At 48.0% G+C, this 20,843-nt stretch overlaps 1 protein-coding gene across 7 annotated transcripts in view; it reads left to right on the plus strand.

Annotated features, from left to right (window-relative positions):
- Positions 1 to 726: 726 nt before the first annotated feature.
- ARAP3 (ArfGAP with RhoGAP domain, ankyrin repeat and PH domain 3) overlaps positions 727 to 20,843 on the plus strand; it is a 39,905-nt gene continuing 19,788 nt past the window's right edge. For 4 of the 7 annotated variants that reach the window (XR_008331641.1, XM_053397334.1, XM_053397337.1 and 1 more), the window contains exons 1-16: positions 3,763 to 3,897; positions 6,914 to 7,960; positions 10,392 to 10,447; positions 11,111 to 11,181; positions 12,154 to 12,230; positions 13,011 to 13,262; positions 14,115 to 14,184; positions 14,559 to 14,679; positions 16,095 to 16,282; positions 16,783 to 16,889; positions 17,926 to 18,125; positions 18,577 to 18,662; positions 19,266 to 19,448; positions 19,700 to 19,853; positions 20,321 to 20,452; positions 20,556 to 20,709. Coding sequence is in view for 6 of the 7 variants with exons in the window: in XM_053397334.1 (XP_053253309.1) it covers positions 6,957 to 7,960; positions 10,392 to 10,447; positions 11,111 to 11,181; positions 12,154 to 12,230; positions 13,011 to 13,262; positions 14,115 to 14,184; positions 14,559 to 14,679; positions 16,095 to 16,282; positions 16,783 to 16,889; positions 17,926 to 18,125; positions 18,577 to 18,662; positions 19,266 to 19,448; positions 19,700 to 19,853; positions 20,321 to 20,452; positions 20,556 to 20,709 (2,855 nt within the window). In the remaining variant the exon portion in view is untranslated. Of the gene's footprint in view, positions 772 to 3,762; positions 3,898 to 6,653; positions 6,738 to 6,913; positions 7,961 to 10,391; positions 10,448 to 11,110; positions 11,182 to 12,082; positions 12,231 to 13,010; positions 13,263 to 14,114; positions 14,185 to 14,558; positions 14,680 to 16,094; positions 16,283 to 16,782; positions 16,890 to 17,925; positions 18,126 to 18,576; positions 18,663 to 19,265; positions 19,449 to 19,699; positions 19,854 to 20,320; positions 20,453 to 20,555; positions 20,710 to 20,843 lie in introns of those variants that run through there. The other 3 variants (XM_053397336.1, XM_053397335.1, XM_053397338.1) reach the window with 3 other exon arrangements.

Genomic DNA, 20,843 nt, shown 5'->3' on the forward strand with positions numbered 1-20,843 from the left:
ACTCTACAGATGAATGGGCTGACTTGCAGGTTACTCCTATCCAGTCCCTACGGGGCAGCTATGGCTGCGTGGGGGCATGCCTGAGAGTGACCCCTCCGTGCTCTGAATTGTCAGCCTTTGTCACTATTAAACGTAACTCAGTACAGTACTTTTTTCTTCTTCTTCTGCCCATTTCCTCCCTAGACTGCCGAGCGGCAAGGGCCGGGATCCCTGAGCAGGGCGAGCGGCGCCCTGCCCACCCGCGCACGACCCCTTTCTTCCGTCGCTGCCGGCAGAGCTCGGCGGCCCGCTTCCCCGGGGCTGCTCCGCCCTGCTGTTCTGCCCCTGGTTCCCCCAATCCCGGCCACGAATGCCGGCTTCTCCGGCCACCAGGGCAGCGAAGGCGGAGGTTCGCGGGGCCAGAGCAGGGCCGGGGAGGCTTCCGTCCGGCCCGCGAGTTGCGCAGCCCCGAGGAGGCAGGCGGAGGCGCCGCTGCTGCGCTGCGCGGAGAGGGCGATCCTGCCGGCGACGGGCCTGCAGGGGCGGGGGAGTCGCGGCTCAAAGCAGGCGGGCGCCACCGAGGGAGGGAGCCTTGGCTCCCGGCCAGCCCTGACCCGGCGCGGGGCGCGAGCTTCATCTCCTGGTGCGGACACGGGGACTTCGGAAGCGGCGCTGCGCCACTGGCCCATCTCGCCCAGCGCTGCCCACACTGGCTGGCAGCGGCTGTGCAGGGTTTCCGGCAGTCACTCCCCGCCCCACAGGGAGACGCTAACTTTTCTTTTAGCCAAAGCGGTAAGCGTGGGGGGGACGGGGACCAATGTTATTTCAATACTACTTCACACGTTTTTTCTGGCTGACTGCTGGATTTAGATTACCTGAGGCCGCTAAAGGCAGTTTCCAGGGAGCGAGCCCTCAGTATTTCCAAGGAAGCCAACTGTTAGCAGTGAATCCGTATGCAGCAGTGTGTGTACACATTCACCAGCTTAGTTGTAAATCAGCTGGCTGATTAAAAACTTTTTGTTAATAGAATAGTATATATGCTGGCTGCAGAGTTTTGATTTAAGTAAAGTGCGGAATGAATACAGTGCGGATTGTGATGGCTTGAGACCCTGCTGCTCCCTGGATTCCCCAGCCCCCTCACTCGGGTGCACCATGTTGTCTCCTCCTCCTTACTCCTTGGAACAACTGGACACTCAGCTTTTCCTGTCATCTTTGTTTAGACTTAGTTATGTTTGAGAGGACTCAAACCTTTTGCCTTTTGACTGTGGCAAACCCTGCTTTCTCTCATTTCCTTATATACAGACTTGCACGCAATGGTGTGTGCGGACTCACATGACAGTACACCTGCATAATACCTGGTGTGAAGGATCAGGCACAGTTCTTACTAAGGTCGTAAACCTGTGTCTTGGCTCCACTGCAGCAAATTGCAGGTGGACTTACATGATCAAATACTTTCTCCATACAAAGCATGTACTTTTTAAGTCAATGTTTTTTGTACTTTTTATTGATGGTTTTTTGTGCTACAGTGGTACCTCGGGTTAAGAACCTAATTCATTCTGGAGGTCCGTTCTTAACCTGAAACTGTTCTTAACCTGAGGTACCACTTTATCTAATGGGGCCTCCCACTGCCACCGCACGATTTCTGTTCTCAACCTAAAGCAAAGTTCTTAACCCAAGGTACTATTTCTGGGTTAGCAGAGTCTGTAACCTGAAGCATCTGTAACCTGAAGCATATGTAACCCGAGGTACCACTGTATATGCTGGCTGGTTAAACCAGGTGAGGGTAGCCGAAAACTCAAACTCTCCGTAAGTGAAGGACTTCCCCTGCATGCAAAGACAGGCTCCAGCGGATTGAGTGGGTGGGACCAAGAATGAGTCCAATGATCCAGAAGGTGGTTTCTGCATTTTCCGTAGGCAGTGGTGTCCAAACTTTTTTCAAAGAGGGCCAGATTTGATGAAGTGAAGGGCTTTGAGGGCCGACCAAAGAGCCAACCACAATTGAAGTTGTTGAGGGTTTTTTGGGATTTTACCCCAGGAAATAAACTGCCACAGGGGCCGGATTAAATCAACCGGCAGGCCGGATTAGGCCCCCAAAACGGACTTTGGACATGCCTGCCCTAGAGGGAAGTGAAGGGCAGATGGAGCCCATCAAGGTAGCCCATCTAGGAGAGGGAAACCCCTGATCCCAAACCTCAGCTGCCTTGCAGGACATATTTGGAAGAAGAAAAGGCTAAACCATACACAAATCTGGAGTGGAGTCCCTAAGACAGCTGGATGGCATCTTGGATGCCTCCATCTGGCAACTCCTACAGCCAAGCTGGTACCAAATGTCTTGGTCTGCTTTCCTTTGGACCACATCAGCAAGGCCAAAAGTGTGGTCTTGTCAACTGGGCAGTCCACTTCACTGCTGCTAATGCAGTGGTTGGACTTCACCTCTGGAGGCACACTCCACTGTCTCATCAAGGCAGATGGATGCTGACAACAACAATGGCTAATATCCTCCTCTCTGACATCCAGTTTTCTTTTTTCTTTTTTAATAATATTTATTAAAGTTTTAAAAGTATAACACAAGAAATGACAACAAAGACATCACAAAAAACAAAAAATCAAACAATCAAACAAAGAAAAATACACAAAAATAGAATAAACCTTCTATAACATGACTTTCATTAACTTGTTTCTTTGACCTCCTCACACCTCCCTTTTTTGTATTCTGCTTCAATTAGCTATTTCAGCAAATCCTTTCCATCTTTCCCAAATTTTTATCCATTAATTAGTCTTAAGATAGTGTAATTTTACCTTTCCTGCTTTCCATCAACAGTCTGTTTAACATAAATCCTTTATAATACTTATGCAAAAGTCACATAACTTCATTCCAGCCTCCTTCTAAACTTCCTTAATTTTACTATGTTTCTGTAAATAGTCTTTAAATTTCTTCCAATCTTCTTCCACCAACTCTTCTCCCTGGTCTCGGATTCTGCCGGTCATTTCCGCCATTTCCATAAAATCCATCACCTTCATCTGCCAATCTTCCCGGGTAGGTAGATCTTGTGTCTTCCAATATTTTGCGATGAGTATTCTTGCTGCTGTTGTAGCATACATAAAGAAAGTTCTATCCTTCTTTGGCACCAATTGGCCGACCATGCCCAAGAGGAAGGCCTCTGGTTTCTTCAGAAAGGTATACTTAAATACCTTTTTAATTTCATTATAGATCATTTCCCAGAAGGTCTTGATCTTTGGGCATGTCCACCAAAGGTGAAAGAATGTACCTTCAGTCTCTTTACATTTCCAACATTTGTTATCAGGCAAATGATAGATTTTTGCAAGCTTGACTGGTGTCATGTACCACCTATAAATCATTTTCATTATATTCTCTCTTAGGGCATTACATGCCGTAAATTTAATACCTGTCATCCAGTTTTCTATGTGCAGGGAATTTAATTTATACAAAAAGAAACATTTGATCAGTTGAGACCCCCACCTCACCCGCATGATGCATGCACACAATATGAAGCAGTTCAGCTCAGACACAGGTTGACCACCTCAGGACTTTGATATCTGGAGAAGTACACGGACACATTTCATGCCAAGTAGAATGAACAAGCTACCTGCATGCACAGTGCCATTGGCCTATGCACAAATATGCACTCCTAGTGCATGGCTGAAGTAATTCCTGTTTGGGGGCGGGTTGGAGAGAGCAACAGGAAGGAAGCCTGCACTGAACAATGGGAGGAAATGGGACAACTGGGGGGGGGGGAGGCTCAGCGAGCGCAAAGTGGTGTAATGTGCAGCAGCTAGATTCACGGAAAAAACATTCAGCCTGCGATGCTTTACAAGCAAGACTCCTAAGGATACCTTATAGCCTCCTGTGGCACCAGCCGCTGCACCCACGATGAGTGAAGAGGGGGGTGAGAACAGGTAAGCCATTGCCGGAATTACAGTAGTTTAATCCAGAGTAGTATCAGACTAATTCCAGTTTCTGTAGCAGTTGCGAAAACTTTCCTAACTGGGGATGGGAGTGAGTCAGGAGAGCTTCCAAAGGCGCATTGTGGAGCCGATACACAGCCATGGCTAAGAGACTAGCAGAAGCTCCCAGCTTCAGATCTTGAACGTACCATGAATGTGCTGGGTAGCTCTAAGCAAGCAGCTCAGCCCCCATCACCCGCAGCCTCCCAGAGGCACAAGACATTTCACAGCAGCGTAATGGAAGAGAAGCTCCTTGAAAGGGAAGTGCCAGGTATACAGGCCAAGTATTTTTGATATACATAATGTTGGGGAGAAATACGAGTTCTGGTTAATTCTTTTCAATAACCATTTTCTTTATTTCTTGAACACGAAGTGATTTGCACCCAACCAAGTGATATGGCCACATCCCTGAGAATGGCTGTGAGCAGGAGACAGACTGTGGTCCCTCCAGCAGCTGCTGCCGTTCTTACAAAGTAGAACGTGGTCTCGTTCAGTAAGACATTTGTGTTTCTTAAGCAAAAGAGCATACCTGGGATCATTTAATGCAGATTAGATACAGATCACAATTTTGCATCCTTTCTTTGTAAATTAAGCACGTCTTGATGGACTGTTGGGAATCTTTCCTATTCCAAGACTTTTGTACAGTGCCCAGAAAGCATTTGCTATTGGGCACCTAATTTAGGAATGAGAATACATGAGTAAATTCAGTATGTTGGTTTTTTTAATGCTGAAAAAAAGACCATCCCTGTTTTTAGAACATAGGGATTCTCTTGCTTGATTAGATCCAAATAATCCAGCATTCTGTTTCCAACAGTGGGCAGTCAGAATCCTCCAGGAAGCTCACAAACAAGGCATGGTGACATAGACCCTGTTTGCCCACCACCCCACTGTCGCCCCCCAGTAGCTGGCATTCAAGGGTACACTGTTTCTGAACTTGAAGGTTCCATTTAGACATGATAGCTAATCACAGTTGACAGACCTACCCTTTGTGAATTGGCCCAAACTTTTTAAAAAGTTTCTAAATTGGGGTAGAACTACATACAGCTGCATGCATCTGCACAAATGTCTGATGGCTGCTTTTCCAAAATAAATGCAGGTTTTCAAGTGGGATTTGGAGTTGAGAAGCCAAGGGTGGGAGGGAGATGGCATTTAACTCTTTTCTACCCACCATATCTCTGCTCCACATCTCTTTCTCTCTGTCATTAGATCAAACTAAAGGCCTATATAGTCCAGGATTCTGTCCTCACAATGTCCTGGTGCCTATGGGGAGGCCCACATGCAGGAAGTGCATGCAACAAAACTCTCCTGCTCATGGTCTCCTGAAACTGGTTTTCAGAGGTATACCACCTCCAATCCTGACAGCAATATAACACAGAGAGAGAGAGAGCACACACCACAAGCCACTTTGCCTTTTGCAGTGTTTGAAGCATGTTTGGAGATGCTGTCTCAAAGGTTTGGGATGAGGGTGGGGATGAAAAACCTGGTATAATAGCAGCATATATCATTTTAGAAATGAATATGGGACCCGGGGGAGCAGCTGGGGGTGGTTTTGTGCAGAAAAAAATGTGCGTGGAGAAATAAGCATCCCACCCCCCCTGCTTCTGCCACTTCTCCATTCCAAATCTTCTCTTCCCACAGCTTCCCTCCTAAGGGAAAGCAGCTGTTGTGCTTTTGTTGCACCCCTTTGCATGTAACATTTGGTTAGGATCTGACTGGTTAGGATCCCCCCTTGGTGCATCTTGAGGTCTGAGGCATCTGCCCTTCCAGAATAAATCGTTTTATTAAATTTGCTTAGTAACATAACATTATTATATATATTCTATAAAACAAAGAATACAGAACAAAATTCATTTATACTACAATGCCTAACTACATGTTAATATACTGTATATGGTTTCTGAAAAAAGGCTTACATAACAAAATCAATTCAAAATACCAGCCATGGCAAAGTTCCCATATTCCACCTTCTACAAAGCACCATGATGTGAAACTGAATTAAACAACTAAGGGAAATCAAATGAACACAAGACTTGGGAGTCAGGGAAATAAGTAAGAAATATATTATTTTAATTCATTTTGCAAGAACGATGATTAATCAGGAGTGCAGATTGCCCAGGAGTGAGACTTGCCGGTTCCAGGTTTAGACTGAATTTTTGTAAAGACCAGCACGCGCAAAGGAAAGTCATTGGTCTCCATCTATTTGGAGAAACCAGAGAGATTTCTGAGCCGATAGCAGGAAGGGCTTCTGCAAAACAGTGGGGGGGACCCTCCCATCCTGAGTCTGCCTAGCAGGCTGGATGCTGTCTTAGTTGCTGGCAGACGGGCTGTGAGAAGGAGGTCCTTGCTGTGTGTGACTCACAGTTTGGTGACCTCTCTCATGCCCTCAGCCAGCAGTCAGGCAGATTACAGCAGTGCCTTTCCAGTCACAAACCCCTCCCCATATTGGTCACCCCGGCAGAATCTCACTCCAGCCACAATCCAGTTGTTTCACTCTGGGATGGGCCTGCATCTTCCTGCACAGAGGACAGGGTTCTGAATGCCCTGCTGGCACTCTCACAGAGACAGCACAAGAGGAAGCTAGGCCTGACTTCTCAGGACCCGCAGAGACTGCATATCAGCCCAATGTCAGGACTCTGTGCAGAGCCAAGTTTTGTGTGACAGAAGTCTGTCAGCCCCATCTTCCTGAGAAAGTGGGAACTTTTGTCTACGCGAACTTTTAGCATGAAAGGTATGAGCACTAAGGAAGCCAGGCTACAGGAAGGACAATTTTATGCTGCTGAATTAATCTCAAGGTATATGAACTCCTGAGCCTTTTTATCTGCACAAATTGGACACAAGGATGGGGGTTCATGAGGCAAGCCAAGGATTCCCATACACTTAGCTCTTCTCCATTCCTCCCAGTTCCAGGAGAGATGTTCTGCTGCCTTCCTGTGCCAGGTTTTTAATTGCTTTCTTTCCTTTCCCCCAGGTGGTAGGCTGAAAAAAGCTCTTTCCTCCCTTGCCAAGGGGACATGCACCACCAGTGCTCTGTGGACTCTGACATTGCAGACTGGCTGGCCCTCATCCATCTGGAGAGATACTGGGATACCTTCAAGAAACATGGATATGGCTCCGTGAAAGATGTGATCTCTCTCAGTAAGGAGGACCTGCAGAAGCTTGGCATCACCGCTACTGGGCACCGCAAAAGGATTCTGAATTTAGTGCAACAAACTCGACTGCTTGTGAGGGACAGAAGTGGGCACATGGCAGGAGATGCTCGTCACAGGTCTGGCAAGTGTGTGGATTCTCTGGATGGGACTAACGCAACAGAGAAGAATGAAGTGGGCTCAAAGAAAGAAGTCTTGGTGGAAACTATTCCCAGCCTTGGGGCTGATCTTGACTCTGAAGACCATAGTCAGCATCCACGGTTGAACAAGGAACCAACGGCTCCTGTGACCAAGCCAGTGCCCAAACCCAGGACGTTGTTTCCTCGTGCGCACCAAGCAGCCAAGCCAGAGAAAGTCTCATTGGCACAAACACCTGCGTCTGTCTGCAATCCCACGTCTTGCTCTGAACAACCTCCAAGAACGTTTATTATTCTGGAGGGATTTGATCCAGGGGAAAGTACCACGGATGCCGAGAGGCTTGAGTTCAGTCCAAAGCACCAGGCAGGGCCAGGAGACAAAGTCCAAGGGGTCACCTTGCCACCTCAGAGTAGACCAAGGGAGGGCCACTTGGAATATGCTCTGCAGTGTTTTGCTCCTGAGAGCGGCATGAGTGGGGAGGTCAGGAGTGTGCATGAACTCACCTCCTCATCCACCTTCAAGAGCCAGCCTGAGGACACTGTCAGTCCAACGGAGTCGAGGCTGCTTCCTTCTGCCCTCACCAAGTCAGCCTCCCCAGAGGAGCAGAAAGAGTCTGTGTCAGGTGTCACTGGGCCCTTGCCAGTGAAAAGCATGGAGGCGAAGGAAACTGTGAGGAGTCAGCCTTCTGACCTGGTCAAGCAAAATGGGACTGTGACCATGGAGAATGCCAAGTGAGTATCTATGCCTTTCCTAGCAGTACTCTTTCAGGAAACCAGCAGAAAGGCCTCAGGTAAAATAGGAGTGGGGTCATTTGGTTGTGGCAGTTGCAGATAATTAGTTCTGCAGCCCGGTCCTTTGGAGTTGGTGACTGGATCCCTGCTGGACCTTGCAGCCAGCCAGCCAGCCTGCCTTAAGTGATGCACAAGGCTAGGGAGTATGTGGGCTGGAACAAAGGCCTTTTCATGGCTCTGAGAATGCATTTGTGCATTCCTGAGGAACAGCGTCCCACAACTGCACTACCTAGTATGCCAAAGGAAGCTGGTCCCATATAGCCCTCATCTTGGGTGATAGGATGGCATGGAACCCAGGCTAATTCGCATCCTGAAAACAAAAACACTGACCTTTTGCTCCACAGTCAGTTTGAGGCTTGCCAGGGCAGCTCTAGGGATCAGGGTCAGGTGGGGATGTTACAAATGAGTCCTTTAAGAGGTGCAGTGAGTTTTAGAGTTTTAAGTTCACACTGCAGGGCTTCACACTTCTCATGAATGTGGTTGCCAGGCCTGGTTCAGTGGTGTTAACTCTTGAGGACAGCTTCACTCCTAAAAATCTAAAATGAAACCCTATTACACTGTCAGCCAGTTCCAGGCAAAGTCTTAAAGTTAATACATAAAATGAGAAAGAGGTCAAACTTAACAGTGACCATGACAAATCCAGAATGCGGCAGCTAGACTGGTGACTGGGAATGGCTGCCAAGAACATATAATCCCAGTCCTGAAAGACCTACATTAAATTGTGCTCGGAAACATGCTGGGAGTCAAAGTGTTGGTGCTGACCTTGAAAGCCCTAAATGGCCTCGGCCCAGTATACCTGAAGGAGATTCTCCACCCCCATCATTCTGCCTGGACACTGAGGGCCTTCTGGCGGTTCTCTCCTTGAGAGAAGTGAGCTTACAGGGAACCAGGCAGAAGACCTTCTCAGTAGAGGTGCCTGCCCTGTGGAACGGCCTCCCATCAAATGTCAAGGAAATAAACAACTATCTGACTTTTAGAAGACAGCTGAAGGTAGCCCTGTTTAGGGAAGTTTTTAATGTTTGATCGCGCATATATATATATATATATATATATATATATATATATATATATATATATACATTCTGTTGGGAGCTGCTCAGAGTGACTGGGAAAACCTAGCCAAATGGGCAGGATATAAATAAAATATTATTATTGTTATTGTTATTGTTATTTGCTGTATGAGAGCAGTGCGCTCTGAAAGATGGAGCACACACGGACACACACATTACTGATATATTGTGTTAAGCACTTTGTCTGATTACAGCAGCATAAAATTCAGGGGTGGGGAACCCCTGACCCCTGACCCCAGCTTGGCCTCCAGACTTCCCCATTTGACCCTCTAGAATAGGCTTCCTCAACCTCGGCCCTCCAGATGTTTTTGGCGTACAACTCCCATGACCCCTAGCTAGCAGGACCAGTGGTCAGGGATGATGGGATTTGTAGTCTCAAAACATCTGGAGGGCCAAGGTTGAGGAAGCCTGGCCTAGGACATTTTGGAGAAGCTATGCTCTCCCACCCCCACCTTGCACCTGGCATTATACATACATTGGGAGCTTGAGGTGGTCTCCCGATGGTTCCTCCATCGGAGCAAGCCTCACTACCACCCACCTGTCAGAAGACGCATGGCAATAGCATGCCTTGTTCAAGGCGGGAAAGCAGCTTCCATTACTGGTTGCTTTGGCTGCGTGTGCTTCAAAGAACAGTATTTGGAAAGAGAAGTGTTTTCATCCTCCCAGTGCTGCTCTTTGAAGCAGCCCTGCGCTGTCCAGCACTAAGCAGGATAGACCTCCCCCCCACACACACACAAATTAGCTGGTGTGAATGGAGATCAATCCAGCCTGAGTTGGGTGTGTTGAGCGGTCTCCCTGCAGGACCCTCTTACCCACCCAAACATACTCAGTTTGGCTGGGCTTTAGAATTCAAAGCACCTCACAATCAGCAATGCACTCCTAAAAGGGAGGTGAAAACTTTTAGCCTTGCATTACTGCCTTCAAGGTGCTTTGAAGTTCTGACTCTGGGACTTCAAAGCACCAGATGTCATTTGTGATGTCACTTGATGGGCAGACCCACCCACCCTGTCACTTTTGTCCTGCGAGGCAAATCCTTATGAGGTTCTGGTACATAGAGCCAAAATGGTTGACACATCCCTGATATAAACGAATAAAACCACAAACTACATGGCTGGCTGTAGAGTAGAGGGAATGTTGCTGTGGATGTGGTTGGCAGGTGCGATAGTTTTGAATATGATGCCTGGCTACTTGGCTAGGTGGTAGGATGAAAAGGATGAATTATCCAGGAGTGGCTGTGAGCAAAGTGGAGGTCTGAAACATGGTATCCCTCCTGGGTTTATATCTCTGCTCCATTCTTGCAGGTCCTTGGGACAGCTCTGCCTAGATCATCCTCCACAGGGACTTGATAACAGATCAGGTGAGAGCGACAACAGCATCCTTTGTCCACGTAGCTATAGTTCCTTGGAGGTTTAGCTATTGCTACATGGGAAGAGCTAGAACCACATCAGACACAGGAGCCAATGAGGTGGATGGACACTGTGAGAGTAAATGTTTGTTTGGGTTCCATATGCTCCTAAATCTGAAAGCTGTACAGGGTCTATGCACACTTCCTAGGGGAACTGGCTGTGTTTACCCTTCATGGGCACAGGAGCCTAGGAGTTCAGAGCCCACCTGAGAAATGCTAAACAGACAAGACACAAGGGGCTCTGAATTTGTTTGGAACAGCAGCGGTGAAGAAGGAAGAATGTAAATCCCCATTGTCAAAGCTCCTACATGTGTGTGTTTTGCATTGTGAGAAAAATAGCAGTTGGAGGGTGGATTAAGATTGGGGGAAGGGCCCTTTTTATTCAGGGGACTCGGCTATACAGCTGCAAATAAAAACATTTTAAGTGTGTTGTAAAGCGCATTATACAAATGTGACACTAGATGGCGTATTTTTCAAAACGTTTTTTTTAAAAAAAGCATTTTCACGTTTTTGTATCTCATCTGTTTTGGCGCTCTTGAGAGACAAGAGACCAGTGAGGGCTTTTCTTTCTGCCACTTCAACCCTCCTGACATTTCAGCTTTTGTTTCCCCACAGGACCTGTTGAGGACTCCATCAGTCCCTACTGCGAGAGCATGTTTGGGCAATGGTGGCCTACCCAGGAGCAGGTGAGGAGATATGCAAATATGGAGTAAGGGGCAAGGAGTGGGAAAGCCAATGAGAATGCTTTGCATTGATTCCTGCTCAGGCTCAGTTCTGCTAATTCAAGAGTCCACCTTATCCCTTATACACCCAGTCGATCACAGGAGAGTTTCTCCTGCAAGTTCCAAAGATCTCAGAAGCCCGCTCCACGTTAACTCCGAGCGGGGCTTTTAGTGTGGCTGCCTCTGTCCTGTGGAACAGCATTCCTGCTGTGATGCAACAGGCACCCATGAGCTGCACTTTCGAGAAGCAATTGAATACATTTTTGTTCCCACAGGTTATTTCAGCTGGATAAATGGGCTGCAAGGTTTCAGTCTTGTTTAAAATGTATTTGCTGCTTTGTTTTGAACTGTTTTTAATTATCCTACTTGTAAATTGCCTTGAGATGGTGGCTTAGAAGATGATTAATAACAAGCACAACAACATCAGCCACGATCAAAGCAGCTGCTCATTACACCTCAGAAGTGGTTAGGGAGATGCCAGAGGCCTAGTATGGCACCCCACTTTCTATGTTCACCCCCACTTTTCTGAGCAATGAGATGCCCCAGGCACACAGCACTTAACCAGCATTTGGTTTCCCTTGGAAGGACATTCTCTGGAGGCTCCCAAAGTTCTGTAATAATGGAGCTTATGTCCAAAAGCACATAAGGTCTAGCATAGCTGGAGGCACAGCTTAGCACTCCCGACAGACAGCCAAAGGTGGCCAATACCTTCCTGCCCTGATTGTGAGCTTTCTCAAGGCATCTGGGTAGCCACTGCTGGAAACTTAAAACTAGGTTAGATTGATCTTTTGATCTGATCCAATCTGGCAGCTTGGTGTGCATCAATTTGTACACAGGGCATAGAGTTCTGGAGCTTGTCTTTCAGCAGGCAAAGAAAAGGAAAGGAAACAAGAACTACCTTTGTCTCCTAAACATTCTATGAGAATCTTCTTCCAGGCTGCAGGATCCCTTGAGTGGCAGGAATACGAAGAGTTGCCAGAATGTGCACCAAACCAGGGAGAAGAAAGGCCCGTGTAAGTGGTTTTAGCTACTATTCTCTCCCTACTTCTCAACTCTTTTTTACCAGTGTTAAAAATAAGCTGAAAGGGGGGCAGGGACACACTGGGAAATATCTCCGAAGATGGCATCTCATTGGTGCAGACTGCAAAGAAGTTCACCAGACTAGACAGTGCAGCGTAACTGCGGGCATGGGCTTTCACCAGGTGATGATCTGGTTCTGCACTACTAGTGGTTGCCTGTCTTTCACGTGAAGCAGAGAGGGACTCACAGGACCGGCCATCACTCAGGGCTTGTCCACACTTCCGCTTGTCCTGTGCCTAGAAAGCAAGGCTCTGGGCAGTTTTTTGCTTGACCTGCACTTTCTAGGTACGGGTCTGAGTGGTTTTCCCCTTGCCCCACTCCTTTCCCAGGGAAAACTTGCTCTTTACCTTTGAATCAGAACAAATGGCAATCTGCAGAATATCTGATTTCCATTTGCTCCAGTTGAGTGCTAAAGAATGGTTTTCCCCAGGGGGAAGCAGTGGGACCAAAGGAAGTGTGCATAAGCCCTAACTGTACTCTAACTCCCCCTCTCTTGTCAATTTCAATGAGGAGAGCAGGACAGAGGAATGGGACTGGCAGGGGCTGGTGTTCCTGTTTCCTGATCTTCTGTCTTCATTGTTCCTCTAAAGGGCATTTTGAAAGGAACAGGATTGCCCTTCTTGCTACCAGCTGTTGTGCGAGAGAACTGAATCGGTTCTATAGCTGAAGGGCTGTCCATGCTTCAAGAAATAGGTCTGACATCTTTCTTTCAGGAACAGAAATACCAAGATAGAAGAAAAGAGCCAGTCCATGCAGCCAGTCCACATTGTCCAGAATGAGACTGAGGGATACTTTTCAGTGGAGGCTCTGTGGGCCAAAGGCTCCCCATTCAGACTCTCTGACCACCTGTATCCTGATGAGACTTCAGAGGACCTAACCATCTCCCCCTATGCCAGCTATACCTCGCTGTCAGAGCGCTCGGTCACTGTGCTCAACGGCTGGCTGGACAAGCTGTCTCCACAGGGGTAAGTGGCAAGGGAAATGCGCCAAGTTAAAACAGGCTCTTTGCTTACTTGCAATCATTTATTTGCCTCTTTCCCAATAAACTGCCTAGAGCAGTGCACACAATTTAAGCATCAGAAATCACGCAAGCTGAAGTAACTACAAACACAAAAACAATAATTACATCTCTGCCGGAAAACTGATAGTTCTGTTTTGGTAAAGAGAAAGGTCCTGGACAGGAAGAAGAAATGCTGAGATTTATACACACCCAGAAGTGAAGGGCAGGAGGTCCTTCTCTAAGCCCTGATGTGTGAGAGGAGGCTGCATCACTCTGTGAAGGAAATGCACTCTGCACATGTGCAGAGTATTTAATCAGTAAACAGATCGACTTAGTCTTTGGTGGATCGATCAGCAAGGGCAATTTTTAATGAAGTGCCAATTAGGAACGTAACATGTTTTGGGGTATTTGAGGCTTTTATTGTTGTTGTTCTTACTCTTTCTCTGATTCTATACTCCAAATTGCCCCCAGTTGAAGATGACCATGGGGGGGGTGTCACATGTGTTTCCAAGCAACATGGCTTTAGGTGTTCAGATTATCTCTGAAAGGCACATATATTGAAGTTTTGGTAATAAGCACATTTATTGAACAACTGAAAGGTGTATGATTAGTCCATTAAACAGCCTTTACTCTTCAGCCTTAGTTGAGAGGCTTTCTACTCGAGAGCTGAAACTTTTTTGCACTAAGCCTTAAACCAGGTTCTAGGACTGAGCCCTGCTGGTACCAGAGTCAGGCCTTTCATAAGCTCTAGCAGTGCAGAGAGGTGCCCCTGATAAAGGGTCCTGGACTCAGCCTGCTCTCCTTTTATTCCCATCAGGAACTACGTCTTCCAGCGACGCTTTGTCAGATTTGACGGGAAAAGTCTCATGTATTTCAACAATGAAAAGGTGGGACCAGAAGAAGAGAAACTCTGGCTGCTAAACGCTGCACATTTGCTGGGGGGGGTGCTCAGGGAGACCCAAGTGGGAGACCAAAGGGAGAAGACAATGGGAGGTCCTGGCTCAGCTGAGGAAGGGTGGGCCTTTCTGTGCATGTGGAGGAGATATGGCTGTGGGAGGGGTCATTGTGAGACAACCATCCATTTAGGGCCCCAACATCCCATGCATGAGCCTTTGACCCATCTGTTTATTTTCAAGAGCCCGGTTGCCAAGCTGGTTTGTTTTGTTTTTTTGCCTTCCGGCTGGGGAGGGAAAACCAGATCAGCGTAAGATATAACTAGATTGGGGAAATGGCAACACTGAGCTCCCTTTGTCTCTTGCAGGAGCCGTATCCTAAAGGTTTGGTTCCCCTCTCTGTCATTGACGTGGTGCGCTCCACCAAGGACAACAAATTCCAAGTTGTCACGAAACACAGGATCTTTGTCTTCAGAGCTGAAAGTGAGGGTGAGAAATCCCATCTTGAACCCCAGAAGAGAGCACCCGCTCTCTTATTTTTATCTGTTTCAAATATTCGTACACACACCCCCCCCCCCTTGTGATCCTGTTCACTGCTCACACTTTGCCCTTTTCACTTGACTTGGTTGAGAGAAGGAGAGCGGCCTGTAGCTATAGCAAGAGCTGTCTGACAATGGAAGGGACTCCCTCAGGAGGTGGAGATTCTAGTTCCTTGGAGGTTTTTAAGCAGAGGTTGGATGCTTTACATGATTAATTCGTTCAGACCCCTGGGCTCTCACTTGTGGGGTGCCTCAGGGTTCCATCCTCTCCCCCATGCTTTTTAATATCTACATGCAGCCTCTGGGAGAGATCATCAGGGGGTTTGGGCTGGGTGTCCATCAATATGCAGATGATACCCAGCTCTACCTCTCTTTTAAATCAGAACCAGTGAGGGCGGTGAAGGTCCTGTGTGAGTGTCTGGAGGTGGTTGGAGGATGGATGGCGGCTAACAGATTGAGGTTGAATCCTGACAAGACAGAAGTATTGTTTTGGGGGGACAGGGGGCGGACAGGTGTGGGGGACTCCCTAGTCCTGAATGGGATAACTGGGCCCCTGAAGAAGCAGGTGTGCATGTAACTGGGAGTCATTTTGGACTCACAGCTGTCCATGGAGGCACAGGTCAATTCTATGTCCAGGGCAGCTGTCTACCAGCTCCATCTGGTACGTAGGCTGAGACCCTATCTGCCCGCAGACTGTCTCACCAGAGTGGTGCATGCTCTAGTTATCTCCCTCTTGGATTACTGCAATGCGCTCTACATGGGGCTACTTTTGAAGGTGACCTGGAAAGTACAACTAATCCAGAACACAGCAGCCAGACTGGTGACTGGGAGTGGCCACTGAGACCATATTACACCAGTCCTTAAAGACCTACATTGGCTTGCAGTACATTTCCAAGCACAATTCAAAGTGTTGGTGCTGACCTTTAAAGCCCTAAACAGCTTTGGCCCAGTATACCTGAAGGAGCACTCCACCCCCATCATTCAGCCCAGACACTGAGGTCCAGCGCTGAGGGCCTTCTGGCAGTTCCCTCATTGTGAGAAGCCAAGTTACAAGGAACCAGAGAGAGGGCCTTCTCAGTAGTGACACCCGCTCTGTGGAACGCCCTCCCATCAGATGTCAAGGAAATAAACAACTATCCGACTTTTAGAAGACATCTGAAGGCAGCCCTGTTTAGGGAAGTTTTTAATGTTTTAAGTTTTATTCTGTTTTTAATGTTCTGTTGAAGGCCACCCAGAGCGGCTGGGGAAACCCAGCCAGATGGGCGGGGTAGAAATTGTTGCTGTTGTTGCTGCTGTTGTTGTTTGTGCTGCGTGTGTCAGTTCCCACTGAAACTTTACTCTGGCCTTTGGCAATTGCCCCTGCAGCTCAGCGGAATGAGTGGTGTAGCGCCTTGCAGCAGAGAGTGGCTGAGCAGCGGCTGCTGTGTCCCCGGCCGTGCCTCAGTGGCACCACTCATCTCCAAAAATCCGGGCACCTGGAGCTCAAAGGCTACAAATCCAAGCTATATGTGGTGCTTGTCCTGGCTGAGATGTGGTTATACAAAAGTGAACAGGTGAGCGCCAGAGCCTTTCAGCAGTCGGAAGCCCAGTCTAGAGAACTTTCTCAACCTCCCCAAATACTTTTGAAACAGATTTTTTGCTGCTGTGCCTAACTTAGGAGTTCGGAAGAGCAACCTGGGGCCACTCTATGTTTTTTCTGCTCCTCGCACTTGATAAACTGGGGGAAGAGGTGACCTTTTGGCTTTGAGGGCTTTCCTTGGGCGGAATTGGAAGGAGAAGGACCCTTGCTTCTCCATTAGTAGAATAAATAGTATTGTGTCTGGTAATGGGATTGGGATGATGTCAGCACTGAGGATTTAACTGAAGATTTAAAGCTGTTGGAAGAACAAGTTAGCAGCCAGCATTTCTAAACAAAAGAAATGGAAGGAAACGTGTTTTGGCTAGTTTTTATGGCCTTTGCTTTTGTCGGGGATAGAGCTGTAACTCTGTAATGGGAACATCACTGTGACTATAAGCTGAAGTCTGATTATTATTGTACCAATTTCACCCACAGTTCTTTAAAATGGGCGTCGCCATCTGCCTCATTGAGATGCATGGCGCCACTATCCGAGAAGCCAAAGGCCGCACCTTTGAGCTCATCACCCCATTCAAAATCTTCAGGTAAGACACATTGGTGTTACAAAGTGGGGGGTGCATGTGCTGAAGAATTGCATGCTGGGTAGAACCAGCATTAAGCACTGGCATGACTGAGCTCCTGCCAGGCCAACAGCCCAGCAAGACCCACTGCTGATCCTAGAAGCTGGGCCAGTCTCTCATTTCTACATAGAGGTGCCTGGCAGCAGCAGAACAAAGAAGAGTGCAAGAGAGCTGTGCACCCCACTGCCTCCTCCATGTACACCTTCCACTGAGAAATGGAAGATTGTCCCCAGAGAGCCCTGCAGCACCACAAGGCATTGAGCAATGGCTCTTCCACTCTTCTTAGCCATTGGAGCACAAGGAAGTCTTGCTCCACCACTGCTAGGTGCTCCACGCATGAGAAAATGGCAACTTGCCCCATAGACAACATTGGTAGGACATCTGGGTAGAGTAGAATACCAGCTCCATCATGCTTCACTCCCTCCATCAGAGCCCTGGAAATTTTTGTGGCGGCTGGAGATGGAGGCATGATGGAAGGTAGGCAATCCTGTGTCCAAGAGCTCCCCCGAACCTGATGCCAGCACCCCACCTGCTCAGGTATCTGAGAAGGGCAGGGTAGAAGAAGAAGAAGAGTTTGGATTTGATATCCCGCCTTTCACTCCCTTTAAGGAGTCTCAAAGCGGCTAACATTCTCCTTTCCCTTCCTCCCCCACAACAAACACTCTGTGAGGTGAGTGGAGCTGAGAGACTTCAAAGAAGTGTGACTGGCCCAAGGTCACCCAGCAGCTGCATGTGGAGGAGCGGAGACGCGAACCCGGTTCCCCAGATTACGAGACTACCGCTCTTAACCACTACACCACACTGGCTCTGGGTATTGTTTTCTCAGGACATGGGGAGGGTTTGAGGAAAACTGCAGTTTATTTAATGTCATCCTTGGCTTTGTCTGGAGCAGAAGCAGCAGCCCATTTGGGCTCTGGGTGTTGCAAGCAGAATGTTTGTGGCACTGCAGGGTGTTTTCTGGGAAGACATAACCTGCAGTGTGAGATCTGTGTTCCCTTAGTTTTGGAGCAGAGTCTGAGCGAGAGAAGAGGGAGTGGATGGAGGCCCTGCAGAACTCCATTGCTGAGACACTCTATGACTATGAGGTGGCTGAGAAGATCTGGTCAAACAAAGCCAACAGGTTCTGTGCCGATTGTCGCACCTTGAGCCCGGACTGGGCTTCCGTCAACTTGTGTGTGGTGATCTGCAAGCAGTGTGCAGGCAAGTGTATCTGTGTGTTGTTGTGCTCCTTCCCATCTGCAAGATGGTGTGGATGAGGATGTCTTGTTTATGAGGATATGCAGGAGGAGAGATGGAGGAGAAGGCTGCTCCATACCTTTGGTGGAAGGCCAGGACTAGGCATTCTGGAACTGGAAGCAGTACCAAAATGTGAGTCCCACAACCTAAGCTACAACAGATTTAGTGTTTCTGACAGTGTGCCTGAGGCCAGAACAGCTTCCAATCACCCACTCAACCGAGTTTTAAGTGCTTTATACTGGAGTTAATGAGCAGCTCTGCATGAGGCTGGAGCTCAAGAGCTATTCTCATGGCCTCACATGCAGATGCGGCTACTTTGGGCCTGGATGTGAGACTGGCCCTCTGTGCCACCTGCAGTTGCATCGCATGTGTGTCATATGAAGTTTATGCTTTTATAGCCTCCCTGCTTCCACAGGTCAACACCGGAGCCTGGGCTCCAGCATTTCAAAGGTGCAGAGTCTGAAGCTGGACACAAGCATCTGGAGCAATGAGATGGTTCAGGTACTAAGCCTTTCCTTGAGGGCCCAGAAACTGAAAAAAATAATAATAATGGTAGGGACTAGGTAAAGGGTAAAAGGACCCCTGACCATTAGGTCCAGTCTCGGACAACTCTGGGGTTGCGGCGCTCATCTCGCTTTATTGGCCGAGGGAGCCGGCGTACAGCTTCCGGGTCATGTGGCCAGCATGACTAAGCCGCTTCTAGCGAACCGGAGCAGCGCACGGAAACGCCGTTTACCTTCCCGCCAGAGTGGTACCTATTTATCTACTTGCACTTTGACATGCTTTTGAACTACTAGGTTGGCAGGAGGAGGGACCAAACAATGGGAGCTCACCCCATCGTGGGGATTCGAACCGCCGACCTTCTGATCAGCAAGCTCAGTGGTTTAACCCACAGCGCCACCCGCTAGTAGGGATCTACAGATCTAGAAGGGACTAGATCTGTAGAAATGCAGAGCACAGTTGTGGAAAGGAAGGATGGATGGATCTAGTATTAACTTGAGATTCTTGACTAGCTTAAGGTGCTCTTCTTCTTTGACCCCCTCTGGGGATCTGGAGTGTGCTCTTCCTCCAAGTTGAATGTCACCCCAACCCTCTTTCTTAAAGCTATTCATCATGCTGGGGAACGAGCAAGTGAACAGGTTTTGGGCAGCGCACCTCCCACCTTCTGAGGCTTTGCACCCCGAGGCCAGTGCTGAGCAGAGGCGAGAATTCATCACTCGCAAGTACCGCTATGGGCGCTACCGCATGCCACACCCACAGTACAGCAGTCAGGAAAATATTTTGCAGGTAAGGCCATGATGTAAGTTGTTATGTATTTGGAAACCCTTCCTGAGGATGCGAAGCAGCTATGAAGGGGCTGCAATTCCCACATGCGAATTTCAGGGCACTGTTCCACAGAGGCAGGAGGCGGGAAGCCATTACTGTTACCCAGAGGGCTGTTGAGCTGCCTTTCCCAGAGATTCAGACTGCAGCATCTGAAGCTGCTGTAGGAAGTCGGCTACCTTGATTAGCTCCACTGACCGCTTTTATTTTCTCAGGCTCTGTGTGTGGCTGTGTCTGGGCCTGGACTTCTGAAGAAAATGTTGCAGTTCTTTGCAACCACCAAGGAAACTGAGGCAGGAGGTTGCGGGTTCGTTTCTAAAGCCAAGCCCTGGGGCAACAATGGGCAGGACCAGCAAGGCAACTGCCCAGGTAACCTCAGACATGTCTCTGTGTGTGTGTTTATGCAAGAGGATAAGCATTTTATCCATTTAATCGCATCACATCTTTCCCAGCGGACACTCCTAAATTTTGTTGCTATGTACTTGTTTCCTGGTATCAGCTCATAAAAAGTCTGCTAAGTGTGTTTAATTTTACATCACAACCTTCTACAAAAACATTAGTTTCCTTTACCAAAACTACTCCTTGGAATTTGAAGCAAACTATAGGAGTATGAAAGTTGGTTTTGAGCAAAGACAAGCTATTGTTTTTAAATGAAATTATTTGTACAGAAGGTTTCATGTTTGTCAGCTATTGAACTTCCACTCAGTTCTACATAAGTTCTTTGCACTTCCTGCTTGCCTGCCTCATTCGTAGAATACTCTGTAGATGTGTGTTCAGTGACAATGTATGAGCATTCCTTAAACAGGATACGCAAATGAATTTTGTGCATTTGATAGGCAATGTCAGTGTGGAGGAATTGAGCGCAGAAGGAGTCTACAATGAGATTACACAACCTGTGGTACACCAAGGCTACTTGTACAAGGCCCCAGTTGTGACAAAAATGGCTGCCACCAAGAAGAGCAGAGAGGGTAAGTGTGAGGAAAGGGTAGGCCCCACAACCTGTGGGTCAAATGGAGTAAGGCCTTTGGCCAACGCGCCCTCTCTCTCTCTCTCTCTCTCTCTCTCATGTAGACTTTCAGAAAGTCTGGTGCTCACTGGAGAAGTTTTTCCTCTTCTATGAAACTGACAGGAGCTCTGAGCCCGTGGGGAAGATAGAAATGGCTGATGTGATTTCACTGGGTGTGAACAGAACAGATGGGCTGGTTAGCCCTATCTCCTCAGAAAGGTATGTGAGAATATGACATATTCAGCTCTTGTCCCCTTCCATCTAAAAGCTATCCCTAAAATGAATCATGACAGAAGTCAGGTCACATCTGTGTGGTGTGTTGCTAGTGGTGATGCCACACAGTTGCTCTCCCT

The sequence above is a fragment of the Podarcis raffonei genome, chromosome 7 (assembly GCF_027172205.1).
Source record: "Podarcis raffonei isolate rPodRaf1 chromosome 7, rPodRaf1.pri, whole genome shotgun sequence".
Classification (NCBI taxonomy): Eukaryota; Metazoa; Chordata; class Lepidosauria; order Squamata; family Lacertidae; genus Podarcis; species Podarcis raffonei.